Source organism: Manis javanica, chromosome 15 (assembly GCF_040802235.1).
Source record: "Manis javanica isolate MJ-LG chromosome 15, MJ_LKY, whole genome shotgun sequence".
Taxonomy (NCBI): Eukaryota; Metazoa; Chordata; class Mammalia; order Pholidota; family Manidae; genus Manis; species Manis javanica.
Genome location: NC_133170.1, coordinates 84,620,594 through 84,636,891, shown reverse-complemented (window position 1 = coordinate 84,636,891; position 16,298 = coordinate 84,620,594). Strand labels below are relative to the sequence as shown.

At 42.6% G+C, this 16,298-nt stretch overlaps 1 protein-coding gene across 8 annotated transcripts in view; it reads right to left on the bottom strand.

Moving 5' to 3' along the window:
- Positions 1–16,298, bottom strand: part of SPECC1L (sperm antigen with calponin homology and coiled-coil domains 1 like) — a 147,248-nt gene that overhangs the window by 52,710 nt on the left and 78,240 nt on the right. For 7 of the 8 annotated variants that reach the window (XR_012125740.1, XM_073223332.1, XM_017663222.3 and 4 more), the window contains 3 exons: positions 15,847–16,010; positions 12,735–12,826; positions 8,047–8,137 (listed from right to left, as the gene is read on the bottom strand). Coding sequence is in view for 7 of the 8 variants with exons in the window: in XM_073223332.1 (XP_073079433.1) it covers positions 8,047–8,137; positions 12,735–12,826; positions 15,847–16,010 (347 nt within the window). In the remaining variant the exon portion in view is untranslated. Of the gene's footprint in view, positions 1–6,494; positions 6,639–8,046; positions 8,138–12,734; positions 12,827–15,846; positions 16,011–16,298 lie in introns of those variants that run through there. The other variant, XM_073223333.1, reaches the window with a different exon arrangement.

Here is a 16,298-nt window from a genome sequence, read left to right as displayed (position 1 = left end):
AGTTTTCTGCAGAGGAACAAAATAGAATCCAGAATCTCTACAATGAGGAATTCACACTGCCCAGGATACAATCTAAAATTACTGGACATACAAAGAAAGAAAAAGGAAAGAGTGATCTATAATCAAAAAAGAAATGGAAACCTACTCGAAGACGATGTACATGTTGGAATCAGTAGAGAAGAATTCTAAAGCAGCTATTACAAATAGTCTCAACATAATAAAAGAAAACATGTTCTGAAGAAATGAACAAATACAAAATCTCTGCTGAAAGAGTTAGGAGAGTATGAGACAGGTCCTCCCTGAGATGCAATGCAAAAGACAGCCTAAAGCTAAAGCTAGAGCAGATACTGAAAAAACCTCCTGCAACAGCAGCCCCACTCTAAATAAAAAGCTACTAGAGCAACTGGAAGCCTGACATGCACTGAGGACATCCGAGGAACAACAAAACAAACCCAGGTCAGCTCCCGGGTAGATGAATCCAAACTCCCACACTAGCAGGAAGAGGCGCCCATGTCAAGGTGCGACAGTAATTTACTGTCCTATACAAGATGTCCAACTGTTAACAAAGAATTATAAAATATACAAAAAGCAAGAAAAAAACCAATACATACAGTTCACTACATCAAAACACAAAGCGACCAATAAAACCTGGCTCATACACAGCACAGATGTTGGAACTATGTGACAGGACGTTTAAGATAATGAAGATTAACATATTAAAGCCTCTAATGGAAATAGACAACATGCAAGATCAGTAGGATTTCCTATTTCATTTTTTCTTACAGTTTCCTTCGCTCTGCTGAAATTAGACTGATCTGTGAGAACCATGTCTCTGCTTCTCCACTGGGGGAAATTTTGCCAATATGCCAATGTCTTGAGGCATTTTTGATTGTCACGAGAGGTGAGGCGGAGGCACTTACTAGCACCCTAGAGGGTGCTTCTTATCTAGTGGTTAGAGGCCACAGACCTACTAAGTAAGAGTCCTACATACAATGCATGGAACAGTAAATTTTACTGTATAGAAACTTTAAAAAAGAAATCAACTGTAACTGGGAGAGTGAGGGGATGGAATGGAGACAGTGACAAAATTAATCCAACCATACTACAAAAGCATGACATAACCACACTGAGAGTGGTAAAAAAAGGAACTGACCTAAGTAAATTGGAGAAAAAAGCTTTCTTGACTGGATACTCTAAGGTTAAACAGAAAAAGAACTGTATATATACACCATACTTTGGTAATTGGCTTCTCACAGGGATATGGCCTGGCAATTTTGAAGCTACTGCTTTGAAACTATGTATACCAGGGCCCAACAAATACATTGTAGATAAAGGGAGCCAGGTTTCTTACTGTCAAGAGAAATTAGTTACAAATAAGGAAAGCTCCCCAAAAGGCTGAAATGCACCTTACTGTGCTAGCTTAGAGTCAGAAGTATCAGTATAAAGTCATGGTTTTGATACAGATACAGAAAGAACAGTTACATATGGGCATATGTGGGTTGCTACACATACATACAATTTCCCAGCTTATCTAGAGAAGGACGGGCAGAGGTAAAATCTCAAAAGCAATGAGCACATGCACACCTAGCACCCAAATCTTGGAATAATTTGGAAACAAAATAAATAAAATAGTAACAGACTATAACCCAAAGAAAAAATTAATATGCATGTATCCATACCAATACAGTAAATGCTAAAAATATAATAATATAATATACATAATTCCTTAGAGAAAGAACAAGGAAATGGAAAATCACTGCAAGCTACCCCAGTAATAACTGCTGCTGGCAAAATGCACAAACAGATGTGAAAATCAGTGAGAGAAAGTTTAAGCTGGACTAGTATATTTATTAATTATTAGCAAACAACCACCCTAGCCAAGAGATTGTGGTCAACATCACCAGTAATAAGACAAATCAACATTATGTGCACCCAATATGACACCCTTAGAAGGGCACATGCCCTCTGTTGTAGCTTTCTCAGGAATTCATAACCTCAACCTAATCAGGAGAAAGTATCAAACCTACACTTAAATATTCTAAAAATAACTGACTAATATCCTTCAAAAGTGTCAAGGTCACAAAAGACAGAGAAAGACCAATAAAACTCCAGACTGGTGGAGATTTAAGGAGATAAGACAACTAACTGCAAAGTGGGATCCTGGATTTGGTCCTGGAATAGAAAAAGGACATCAGTGGGAAAACTGGTAAAATAACGTCTATAATTAATGATATTTCAGTGATAATGATTTCTTACTGCTGATAATTATTCTATGTTCATGTAGGATGTTCACATAAAGGAAGCTGGGTGAAGGGTTTAAGAGAACTCAATAAATTTGTATCTCTTCTGTAAGTCTGAACTTACCTCAAAAGGAGTTTAAAGAGAGAACACCTTAAATACTGCAGTGCATGCAGTATTTAAGTGCAACTGACCTTGGAAAGCATTAAAAAGAAAGAAGGTGGAATGAAGGAAGGGTAGAGGGATGGATAAATAAGTGATAAAGCAAATAAAGCAAAATGCTGTAAAATCTATTCAGTGAGATATGGATATTCACTATATGACTTCTTTCAACTTATCTGTATACCTGAGTTTTTCATCATAATACGCTGGGGAAAAACAGGAGCCCAGATACTCTGGCTGATCAAGACAATACTAAGAACCATAGGAAAAGTTGGAGGGGGTCCTCCACAGCTGCACAGATATCCATTAAAGTATAAATACAAGAAGGTCGGATTTCTATCCGAATTTCTCCTCTATGAACTTCCTCACTAGGGCTGGATCTCGGGCTGAGTCAGAATCTGGTTCTGATTTACCCTCTGAAGAATGAAAATTGTTGTGAAACTTTTTTAATACATGGTTCTCTTTCTTTTCTCTATTTTAACTTAAAAGTAAAGAGATAATAACTTTTAACAAAGGTTTGGCTTTCTAGTAAAGTCTCCTAAATTTTATCCCATTTATTACAGGTACTCTTACCATAAATCAATTTTTTCAAAACAGTGAGCTTTAAATAGTCGAAAGTAATAGAATTTAGACAGGTAACAGAATGAATTTCTTTACAGAATATGACTACACTTGGACCAACGAACTTTCTAGGATACCTGTCTAAGCCCAGGACACAAACATGACCCTCACAAGGTCACACTGATGGTGGACAACCCTGGGCTCCCCAACCATCTGAGCCACCCAGCAGAGAGCTTTGCTTAACATTCTGAACCTTATTAAAAATCACTGTGCAGGTGGGAACACTGAAGACCTTTCCTAGTACCGGTATCCATATACCTTGTAGCAGATCTACCCTTTCCTGCTTAGGCCAACACTACTTCACATCCTATTTACAAAGATTCACTGAGGCAGCACCAGTCATGACTCTAGCCATTTAATTCAACTGCCAAACAATACCTACAAAAGAGCACCTGATTAGTTCATTTATAATAAGATTTCTCTGGTCCAAAATATTTTCCTGCAACTGCTGTACAGCATGATGCTAAATCAGAAGAAACAGACAAAAAATCCTCACCTTTTACAATATACTTAACTGCAAAAAAACAACAAATCCTCTAATTTAACTGTAGCGTTCCACAGGCAGAACTTTTTAAAATTTCAGTAATTGAAGCCACTAGAACTTTCAAAATGAAAATTACAGACTATTTTTTATTTATGCCAAGATAAAGACACAATTAAGGAAGAACAGCCGTTCAAGACAGAGCTCAGAGGGCCTACTCTCTTACCAGTCTGGATAAACAAACAGTGGCTTTTTACGGCCAATAATCATTTGATTGTTCTTACTTTCATAAGTGATTTCTTTCCTTAATGACTGTTTAAGATAAAAGATCTCACTATCATCAAATTCTCAAATAAAAATTCACCTAAGTGTGTTCCCTTTGTGTATTTGCACTGTTTCAACTAAGCCCCATTAAGGCGTTGTAAGAGAGTAAGGCAGAGAATTAGATCAGCATGAACACAGACTGACCACCACACCCAGGCCTAGCTGCATCATCATTTGATACTTCACCAGAGAACAAAATGAAGCGAGCCAGGAAAAGGTTTGATTCAGAGCCCAGAGATACTTAACACATTTATTCTGTGCCTTCAATAACCTTGGCCCACAGACCTTCCACAACCAACCCCTCCACCTCAAAAATGCCAAGATAATAGGAAAAATCAAATGGTAAACTTTGCCCAGTTTCTCAAATCTGTCCTTTCTAAGAATCACCTGGGTGCTTGTGAAAACAAAGCTCCCAAGCTCCCTCTCCTGGAGAGTCTATTCAGGATATCTGAGCTGAAGCCCAGGATTCTATTTTTACCAAGTGACACAGGCAAGTATGACGAACACGTAAGTGCGGCTCTGTGGGTGCTGGCCTTCCCCAGCCACTGTGTCCTACTATGAGCCATCGAGTGGGAGAAGGCCCCAAGGGTCAGCTTCAGCCTGTCCTCAGGAGGTTGGAAAGGCCCGGAGTTGCTTCTCACTGGAGCATCCCATCCTCCTCAGAGGCCACCTGGAGCCGGGGGTCTCAGTATTCTCCAGTGTTGTAGGATCACACCAAAGCACTCCAGAGGCGGGCTCTCTCACAGGGCGGTCTCGGAACCAGGGCTGTCCATACTCTCAAAGGCTGGGGCTCCTGGCTTGGACCACATTTGGCTCTGACTATAGGTCAAAAGGCTGGTATTACTGGCAGAACTGGGGCACAGGCAATGGGCAGTGGTGTGGGAGTGCTCCTAAACCCCCAGCTTTCATGTTTGCCCTCAATGCATGCATCTTTAAGATGCCCAGAACACAAGGCACCTTGACACTTTCTCACAGCCACTTGCTGGCAGCCAAGCCAAGTCCTGCAATAAACTAAATAACTCTTTTATTCCTAGGAAATAAAGAGCCATCATTCTCAGTCACGTGTGATACCAAGAAAAAATTCACGCAAAACAGTAATTAACACCAACCAGTGAGCATTTACTGTGGGCTAAAATTTGTGCTAAGCACTTCACATGCTTTGACTCATATTTCATTCATGCCTATTACTGTTTATTAGCAAGAGCCCAGTAGCACCAAGGATGTGAGGCCACCTCAGTGAACCAAACAGAAACAAATCCCAGACCACATGGCCCTCGGGGTCTAGGAAGGCAGGTAATAAATGGTATAGGTAAGTAAACTGTAGAGCAGACCAGGAGTAAGTACTAAGGTTCAATAAATGTTTTAAAGGGGACAGAGATCAGAGGAAGGGGTGTGTGGAGGAAAGAGTGGTTTACAATTTTAAATATGGTGCTCAAGGCATCACTAGGGTGAGATTCAAGCAAAGCCTCGAAGGACAGCAGGAGTGGGCCATCTGGACCCTGGGCAGAGCTCCAGCAGAGCAAGGCCAGGGCAAGGTCCCTACGTGAGGAGTGTGCTGGGTGCCCAGGAGACAGCAAGGAAGTCTGGGGTCTGGACAGTGACCAAGAGAGCGAAGTGCCGAGGCTGGAGGCCACGCTGGAGGGCCTGGGAACCACTGAGGGAATTCCACCTTTTCTTCTGAAAGAAGTGAGAAGAAAGTGGGGAGTTCTGAGTAAAATGACACGTTCCAATTTATGTTCTTCAAGATTACACTGGCTGTAGGGTTACGAACAGATCTCAAGGAGATTAGGAACCTTTTGCCAGAACCCAGGTGAGAGAAGGCGGCTTCGACCAGCAAGGCAGCAGCAGAAGGAAGACGAACGCCCTGAGTCTAGGCGCGCTTTAAAGGCAGGGCCACAGAGTCCCCTGAGAACGGGACAGGTCTCGGACACAGAGCCTAAGATAAAGAAGGTGATTAAGGCTGACTCCGAGGTTTTGGAGGCTGACACTGCCATTAACTAAGATGGAGAAGACGGACTACAGGTAGCACGAGTTTGGGAATGAGGTGATCCTGTCCTAGATCGCTCAGTCTGAGAGTATCAGTATCAGAGTGGAGATGTTAGTGGGCAACTGGATACATGAGTCCAGACTCCAGAAGAGAGGAACAGGTGGGGACAACAGTTTGACAAATAGCAGTGAAAGGCATGAGACAGGACCCAGTAACAGAGTGAGCGCCGACAGAGAAGGAGAGCGGCCGGGGACTGAGCTCTGGGGCACACCACCATCTGGTGGCACCCCTCAGGCCAGGGAGCAGGAATGGGCAATGGGGATGGAGGAGGGGCCAGGGTAAAGACACAGGAATGTGGTGTCCAAATGTGGATTGTGGAAACCAAAAAGAACGTCATGGAAGACGTAGGGCTCCACAGGGCCAAATGCCGCCACCACTTCACATCAGAGACCTGAGAACTACCTGGTTTAGGGCACAGTTCACTGACAACCTCGACTAAGTGGCTTTGGGGGATCAGTGAGGGCGAAAGCCTGACTGCAGGGTTTCAGAGAGCCTGGGAAGAGGGGGATTTAAGAGTCCTGGGAGGTAGGTATTCATGATTACTCCAAATTTACAGATGAGGAAACAGCATCAAAGAGGTCAGTCAACAGCCAGGACCCGTGAAGCCAATGATGTACGCACCACACACATCCACAGTCCGAGCTGGATCCATCTGGGAGGTGCGGGTGGGAACATGGTAAAGATGTGGAGAGAACCATTTGCAACAACATGGATGGAGCCAGAGGGTATTATGCTCAGTGCAATAAGCCAGGTGGAGAAAGACAAGTACCAAATGATTTCACTCATCTGTGGAGTATAAGAACAAAGGAAAACTGAAGGAACAAAACAGCAGCGGACTCACAGAACCCAAGAATGGACTACAGTTACCAAAGGGAAAGGGACCAGGGAGGATGGGTGGGAAGGGAGGGATAAGGGGGGTGAAAAAGAAAGGGGGCATTATGATTAGCATGTGTAATTGGGGGGGGGCGGCACGGGGAGGGCTGTGCAGCACAGACAGGACAGATAGTGATTCTACAGCATCTTACTATGCTGATGGACAGTGACTGCCATGGGGTATGTGAGGGAAACTTGGTGATGGGGAGAGCCTAGTAAACATAATGTTCCTCATGTAATTGTAGATTAATGATACCAAAAAAAAAAAAAAAAAGATGTGGAGAGAGACTGTAAACCTCCTACTGTTTGTTCCCTTAGCAAAAGGATCTCCTAAGGGGAGAAAAAGACCTCATGTCACGACTGAAGAATGAACCAGAGGCCAAAGAGCAGGGGTAAAGGCACGTCTCTGAGCAGGGAAAGTGGCAGCAGCGCTGTCTGAACACCCAAGGCTGGCAGGTGGGGGGGCAGCTCACCTACTGGAGCGAACTCTTCCTGCTCTGGTGCTGCATGCAGCCCGCGCGGCATCCTCTAGTTCTTTGAGAATGATCCTCATGAGCCTGCTGACTTCCTCCGCACACCCACCGAGACCTTGTAGTCCCACCCACAGAGCCTGACTTGACGACAGAGAACAGGAGGCCCTGAGGTGACCTCCCTGAGGGCTGAGCATCTCCATGCCCGCCCCAAATGGAGTTGGCCTTTTGGGGCACTGTGCCCCATGCCCATACCAGCTTCCCGATGCAAAGGGGCAGCACAGGGAAGAGCAGGAGACCTGACCTCGGCAGGCAGGAACTGGGTTCTGGTGCTGGCTCTTCCGGAAGTCATATGAAAATGGACAAGCCCTCCACCAGTGCACAAAAGGGCTGCTGGCCTCATCTCTCAGACTCTCAGTTTCCTCTTTTAAACACCATAGAACATGGAGGTTAAAAGATGGGCTCTGGAGTCAGACGGCCCCAATCTAGTGTTCATTAGCTGTGTTAACTTGTGTTAATTATTTAACTTCTTGAAACCTCATTTTTAGTTATCTACAAAATGGAGATAATAATACATACCCCATGAAGAACTATGAAAACTCAGTGCCCCGTGATGGTGTGCACTACTGCCTATCATAACGCAGGGAGAGAGTTGTCTTCCAAGACACAGGTATTGATAACTCATCCTCCCCATTTGTAATGAAGACATTATTAGTAAACATCTCATGAAAATATATACCAGACTGATTGAAACAATGTCAGAACAGAGAGTCACAATTCAGTTAGTAAAAAAATAACAGAAGTGAAATACTGTGACACATGAAATGTACCTTGAACAGGAATTTCCCCATAGTTTGGTCTCTTATCTGACAGGGCTGTCAGGGGTTTGGATGTAGAGATTGGTCCACTTATGGAATGTCTCTGAAATAATAAGATAAACTGTTGTCAAAGTCAGGTTAAATTTAGAGCTGGGACTCACAAAGAAAGTAAATGTTGCAGAGTAAATAATTATGAACTTGCCTAATTCCTTACCTACTGTTACTGTAAGACAAACACACACACACCCCTCACCAGCATACAAATGTGATCAATATACTACTTAGAAACTAAGAAAGATCGCATGTGCCCTTCCCTCCGTTTTCCCCAGTGGTAACAATTCTAGGATAGTGTCACCACCAGGATATTGACACCAACACAAAGAAGACATAGAATGTTCTTGTCACAGTTTACAGTGCACCTTCCCCCGAGCCCACCCTGTATCACCAACCCCTGGCAACAACTGCTAATACTCAGAGTGTGATCTCATTGTTTTGTTTAAAGAGAATTCTTAAGTATCATATACCATTTAGTGAAATACAGATGTGCTCCTACACACCACTGTCCAGCATAACCTGTCTTTTTAACTCGGCACCACTGAATGGCTTTGTCACAGGAGTTCTCATCTCCAGTCTTACGCATGTATCTCTCGGCATGCAGCCAGAAGCGGCCACCACAATCTTAAACCTCGCAGTTCTGCTTCATGTACCGCCATCTCTACGCAATGCTCAAACACCAATAAACTGCTGACGCCCACAGAGGCCACGCCATTTACTGTCTCTGTGCTTTTTCTGATGCTCTTTTCCCCAGCTGTTCCCCAGGCCATTTTTATCTACCTAATGTCTAACCACTCATTTCACGTTCCCAGCAAAAAGGTATGAGAGGTCCAGCTTCTCCACATCCTCACCAACACCGGATAATGTCTTAACTTTAGGGATCCTAAAGGGTATGTAGTAGGATCTCGTGGATTTGGTTGTCAAAGCTAATGCGTTGAGCATTTTTCCATGTGTTTTTTGGCCATTTGTGTATCTTCTCTTGGGAAGGGACTTTTAAAATCTTCTGTCCTTTATTTATTGGGTTGTCCTCAACCCCAATAAGACAAACAAGGCTTTTTTGAGTACAAGTCTTTTGACAGATAAATGGATTATGAATATATATTCCCCAGCCTGTAATTTATCTTTCATTTTCTTAATGTTCTTCCAGAGTTGTTTTGAGTTGTGATGCCCAATTTATCACTTTTCTTTTACGGTTCATTCTTTCTTGTGTCCTAAATAAGAAATCCTTGCCTTCTCAAAGGTCATGAAGAGTTTCTCTACTGTTTTCACCTAGAAGTTTTAAAGTTTCAGCTTTCACATTTAGGTCTTCAGTCACCTTCAATTTTTATAAATGGCATGAAGTGAAGGTTGCGTTTCCCACCCCCGCCCCCATATGGATATCTAGCTGTTCCCAAATTCTTCATTGAAAAGGCTATCCCTCTCCCACTGAATTACCTTGGTGCCTTTGTTGAAAATAAATTGACCCATTTCTAGATTCTCCATGTGGTCTACTGATCTCATGTCTACATTTAAACTTAAGTCAGTAAGTACCACACTATCTTGATCACTCTAAGAGCTGAGATCAGTCTCCAAATTTGTTTCTCTTTTACCCCCAGATGCTTTGGTTATTCGGATCCTTTGAGTTTCCATACAAATTTACAATTACATTATCAATTTCTACAAAACAATGTGTGGAATTGCAACTGGAATTGTATTGAATCCACAGATCAGTGTGAGGGAGAACTCTAAGATGTTACCAATATTGAATCTTCCAATCCATGAATATGATGCATCTTTCCATGTATTACTCTTTTAATTTCTCTCAGCAATATTTTAGTTTCCATTGTTCAGGTTTTGCACAACATTTTATTAAACATTGCTAAGTATTTCAATTTTCAGTTGTTTACTGGAGTCACTGTATCTAAGAGACATCAAAAGGTGTACTCACGACAGAAGCCAGTCTTTTTATATACCCTTATCTAGTGACACCCCATCACTTCTGCCACACTCTGTTCACCAGAAGTGAGTCATGAAGTCCAGCCAACACTCAAGAGGAACAATTCACACAAGCACATGAGAACCAGGAAGTGCGGATCACTGGGAAGCATTTCAGAGGCTGCCTTCCCCAGCTACGCAGGGATCTCCCTGGTCCTTCTGAGGCTCATTTTTAAGGTCTTTTTTTGGGGGGGGGGGTCTAGAATAGTGTTTATCTAACACTATTTAGTTCCGCTTTACAGTGTGACCCTTAAGGGTCTCTAATGAACGCTCCAAACGTGCAAAGAGGTCTCTCCACAGTGGCCAGTGCGAGACCCAACGATTCCCCACCCTGTGTGAACTATGGGAAGTGGCTGCAGCTCCCTGTTGTCTGTTTTCTCTCTCAGACGCTGTTCTTGCCTGGCCTTGTACGGGTTCGCCCTGTGCCTGTGCAGACTAGTATTCAGGCACAGTATCAAATGAATGCCTTTGCGGGGTTCTAGACCCCTTTCTCTGCAAGCTCCCCCACCCCCAGTACTGTGCCCTGCACATGCTAGCACTTTCCCTCCCAGAACACTGAGCTCTTGTCTCCCCTCAGATCCAGTTGGTTTCCCTTCCCTGCTCCATCTGGGTCCCTGCACAGCCGTCGGAAAGCTGCCAACGGGAACAGTACGGGCCACAGCAGTACTTACCTCACTTCTTAACTTTTTATTTCATGGATCATGATTTTATACTGCTTGTTGTATCACATCTGGATATATTTGCTCCCTCTATTTTGTTCAACTTTCTAGTTGCTTGTGAAAGCAGAATAATCCAGCCCATTATTCCCTCAGAGCCAGAAGTGGAATTCCCACTCAAAGGAATTCTGAAAAACTAACGATCCCAGTCTTGAGCCCTGCTCCCCAGCAACTGTTGTCCAAGTAGGATGAGGCCTGGGAATCTATGTGTTTAAAAACTCTACATGATTTTCATGCACAGTTAGGTTTGAGAAGCACTGTGTAAAATCAAGTATTAAAACACTACTGAATGTGACTTGTAATTATTCACTTTTTTTGAATTACAGAGATAATTTTCACCCATCTTTATGAAGATTTATACAATGATGCTTCGTACATTAAACTTTGAAAATACTACTTGAAGAAACTTCAGCTAATTTGAAGTTTATTATATTTTGCACCTTTATTTTGCTTTACTTATATCCTGAAGTTTTAGAAAAGGTTTAACAGAGAGCATATAAAAAGCATTAAGTCTGTAGATGGAATATGGAATTCCCCTTTCCTTCCTTTTAAATTAAGAGTGTAGGGAGCCAAGATGGCTGCGTGAGTAGAGCAGCGGAAATCTCCTCCCAAAACCGCATATATTTTTGAAAATACAACAAAGACAACTCTTCCTAAAAGAGTGCAACACCTTCTATATAAATGCAAAGCCACTAACTTGCAACATTACAAATGCAAAGGGAGCACATTTTTACCCTAAACTTGACAAAGGAAAAAGTTTAAAAGTCCACTCACAAAATACACGGTTAACACAGCACAAAAGTCTCCACTGCAAGGGAATGTTCCCAAACCCTCATATAATTTTAGGAAGGCCTCCCTATATCATAGGATGCTAGGATTTAGGCCATTTTTCTTTGGCTACTCTCACTTATGTGGAAAAACTCTACCTCGGCTACCCTTCCAAACACGGATTACAAGTGGGAGGGCCTCCTGGGCACTACGGAGAGACAGCCCTCTGCCCTGCTGCTCTGCGCTTCCACAGTGGCAACAAGAACAGCTTCTGAGACCTGTTTACAATGGATCAGCAGCGCTCCCTGCCAGGCTGCTACGGAACGGCCCACAGTGAATCACACTTCTTAAATGCACAACCCGTACAGGCCCTGTCACTCGGAATCGGAGCGGGCCTTAGGACTTATTTGGATCAAAATAGGACAGAAGTGACTGTCCAAGTTCCAAGCCCAGGTCTTCAGAGGCTTTGCTCACTTCCACTTTCATTCTCTCAGAGCTTAAGACACATGCCATGAAGGAGCCTGAGAGGAAAGACCACACAGAAAGAGCAGCCCAGGCCCCAAGCCCAGCCTCTGGCTGAGTGCAGCTGAAGGAGTGAGCCTCAGAAAAGCCAGCAAAGAAATGTCTAGTCAAGAGAGAACTGCGAAAAATAACTAAATTGCTGTTTTAAGCCAGCAATTTGCTGAAGTGATGTGCTATGCAGCAGAAGCTAAAACATGCCAACTACATAATCTACTTAGAGAGAGGTCTGTGAAGTCTTCACTGCCCAGGTTTGAGTCCCAGACCTACCACTTCTTAACTATATGACCCTCAGCACGTTGCTTAACCTTTCTGGGCCTCAGTTTCCACATGTGAAAACTAGGGACAGGAAGAGTACCTAACACCCAACACAGCTGTTGTGAGTAAATGAATTAACAGTATAAAGCATCTGAACAGTGTAGAACTCATACTGAATGTTCAATAGTTGTTACCTATCACTATTATTAGAGATTTTCAGAAGAATAACACAACTGATATTTACATAATTTATATCAATTAAGGATAATTAGAGTATTTCAGGGAAAAAAAATCCCAACTATAACCCTCATGAGGTAGTCTTTTGCCACCACAACATCATTGTAGTGACCCTGAAGAGGACTAACTCAAAGACGTGAGGCCCCTAGAGCCGCCATGGCCACAGGCACTTACCTGCATAGGGGAAACTGCTGCTGCAGGGGGGGTTTTCATAGGACTTGGACTCAGAGGCGTTCGAGGAATTGCAGCTGCCGTAGGATTTGGTCCTACAAAAACAACAAAGAAAGATTAAATAATGAATACATCGTGGTACAGTGGGAGCTTGCAGAGCTGCTCTCCCCTTAAGGGTTCCCCAGAGTAACCGAGGCTCCCCCTGCCCTGGAAACTGTCCTGGCTGATGCGTACCGCCACGGAACACCCACAGCTGGGCCCAGCACTGCTGCGTCTCTTGCCACCAGGTGAATCGTTTGTTTCTAGAGTAGCGGTGATTATTTCCAACCCTGGCTATGGCAGTCATTTTATATTTGCCATTTAATTATCTTAGGTGGTTAAAGCGCTCCATAAATCAATGCAATTCAAGTGCAAAACAACCCAAGAGGAGCACTTCCAAAACTGCAGCCGGTGAGAAGCCGCACACATGGCGGGTGCTCACTAACTATTAAACAAAGGAATGCTGGGCTCGCATTCACCTTTCTCCACCTCCGCCAGCGAGTTCATCACTTCACAAGTGTTTTCTGGCTTATATTAAAGGCATGGATGTGTGACTGTTTGCTCCCAGGCCAGTCTCCCTCTCTAGACCGGACTGTTCAAAAGCTGGATCCATAATTCATCCATTTCTGAATTCTAGTAGAGGGGGCATAAAAAGAGTTCCTTATTTGAAGCTAAGCTAAAACAAAAATGGGACACACAAGTGGAATCAGGCACATCTCACAAGTGGGGCAAAACGGGGGGTGGGGGCACTGCAGGCCACTGTGGGCTTCATGAGGCCGGGTACTCACAGCTAGAGCTGTTATTTTAGGATGTGCTTTTTGAGATAAAATTCATATAATATAAAGTCGACCATTTTTAAATGTGCAAATAGCACTTAGTACATTCACAATATTATGTAACCATCATCACTTCTGCCTAGTTCAAAAAAATTTTCATCACCCCAAAAGGAACCCCAGTACTTATTAAGCAGTCACTCCCCATCTACCTCTTCCCCTAACCCCCTAGCAACCACCAAGCTGGTCTCTGTCTCTGAATTTACCTATTCTGCATTATTTCATACTAACAGAATCTTACAACATGTGACCTTTTTGCCTGGCTTCTTTCACTTGGTGTGTTTTCAAAGTATATCTGCATGACAGTACATATCAGTACTTCCTTCCTTCTCAGAACCAAATAACATTCCATTGTACGGATACAAATCATTATATTCATCCACTGATGGATGTTTGGGTTGTCTTCACATTTTGGCTATTGTGAATAGTGCTATTATGAACACCTGTGTACACGTAAACACCATTTGCTTCTTTTGCATATATATAACCAGGAGTGAGACTGCTGCGTCATTTAGATGTACTTTATTATAAAATATCTTTTTTAAAAGATCAGTATAGAAAGAGATTATCTTTTTTGCATTAAAGCCTTTTTTATTAATATTTTGAAAAAATGCATGATTTAAATTTAGTGTAGACATTCCGTAATTTTATTTTAGAAGTATGTATTTTTTTTAAGTACTCCTTTCATCTCAGCCCATCATATTTCCCAGGGGTAGCCACTAACAGCAGTTCCAAGTGCATCTTTCTTATACTTTCAATGCAGGTATCCATGTACTTTAAAAAAGAAAATGAGATCATAGTATATAATACTGGTCTGCAACTTGCCATGAAGGCTTACAGGCCTATTTTAACATCAGTACTTTGAGCTCTACCTCCTCCTTATTAAAAGAGGCATAATATTCTGCTGTGTTAACGGATAATAACTGACTTAATCCTTTTAGTGGACATTTAAGCAATTTCCAGGTTTCCCTTTTTTTTTCCAAACAGTGCCACATACTGAAAACCTATATTTCTACTTACCATTATACATTTGGGCCAGTATTATCACAAGAATGCTGAGGTCTGTGAATATTGCATTTTAAACTGGAAGATATTGCCTACCTACTTTCCTAAATATCTGTACCCACAGGGTATTTGAGTATACAACTGACTTTTGCTCTGATTTTAAGAAAAAGAAAATTAGCTTGTATATAATCACAGAATATAGTTTCTAGAAAATCTACTCTTATTAGAGAAAATCAGAAGAAAGCCTATCATAAAATTTAAAGCACTTCCAGCAGAACGTTTAAGATTTAGGACACATTACACTTAGTTGTTTTACACAAACTACATCTTTTTCCCTTTCCCAAAGCTGAGGAAGTTAAGAGAAATGAAAAGCAGCCAGTCATTTGAAGGTGGAGAGGGCGAGCTTTCAGGCAGAAAAGACCTTGTGTGACATGAAAACCTGGCTTATTCCAGGACCCGAAGAGCAGAGGGCAGGGGAAGAGTGGCTCAAATGAGGTAAGAGGAAGGAAGGGTCAAACTATGCAGGCATCTGGGGATCTGAATTCCATTCTAGGCAGTTAAAGGCTTTTAAGCAAGAAAAGATCTTTTTTATCATGAAATAAAGGGGGAGACTAGTCAGGTTACTGAAATTGGCAGCTGATGACAGCTTGAGAACAGATGATTAGTGAATACGACTGGCAGCTGATCACTCCACTAGAGACGGAGAAAAGAGGCCTGAGCAAAGATGCACATGCGGGAAGCTGGGTCAGGAAGACTTACTAATGAATCAGATGCAGGTTTAAGGAAGAAGGAAGAGTCCTGGATGTCTGGCTTAAGCAACTAGGAGGAGTGGTGCTGCCATTTACATAGGGGAAAGACTGAAGCTAAGGGACAAGAGTCTGGTTTGGGACTTAAAAAGAGGTCTAAGAGACACCCGAGCGTCAATGTCAAGTAGGCATTTGGACTTACAGACCTCAAGGAGTTCAGTGGAAGGGAAAGGGCATAAGTCATACATCTGGAAAGTTTTCAGGCATAAAGAAGATATTCAAAGTCACTGGATCATGTGAAGACGCATCTCTGCATAGGGTACGGCACAAGTCTGAGCCCAAGATCTCTGAGGCTGAACAGATCGCAATCTCCTGCTAAAATCCACCTTAGAGTAAGACTAATTCACTAATACGAAGAACATCAAACCAGGCCAGAGAACAGATGATTAGTGAACACGACTGCCTGCCCTTGGTACACTGCGTAAGAATTACCTTGAGATGCACTGTCGAAGGACTTGATGAGGGTTTTTACCGTAGGCGTTGGCTCAGAAGAGGTTGAAGACCTCCTACTCAGCCCCATCCCTTGCCGTAAGGCTGCCAAATCTCTCTCAACAGCATTCATGTAGTTATACACCCGGCCTCGCTCCTCTTCTTGCCTGAAAACAATATTGAAATCAAAGAATTTTTACATATATACTAGAAAATACACATTTTCCCCTCCTGACTGAAAAGCATTAAAATGTATCAGTTGAAAAAAAAAAGGATCTGGTGAGCTGAGTAAACTACCTAGTCTAATATTCTCATTTGCTTGGTCAATTCCAGGAAATGACATTATAATTTTTATATCAGGTTATTTTAAGTAGGTTAAATAACCATCAGATTCCATTTTCTTCTGAGTAGGCATAAGGTGAGGACGTCACTAATCAATTGGCAAGCAGTAAAAT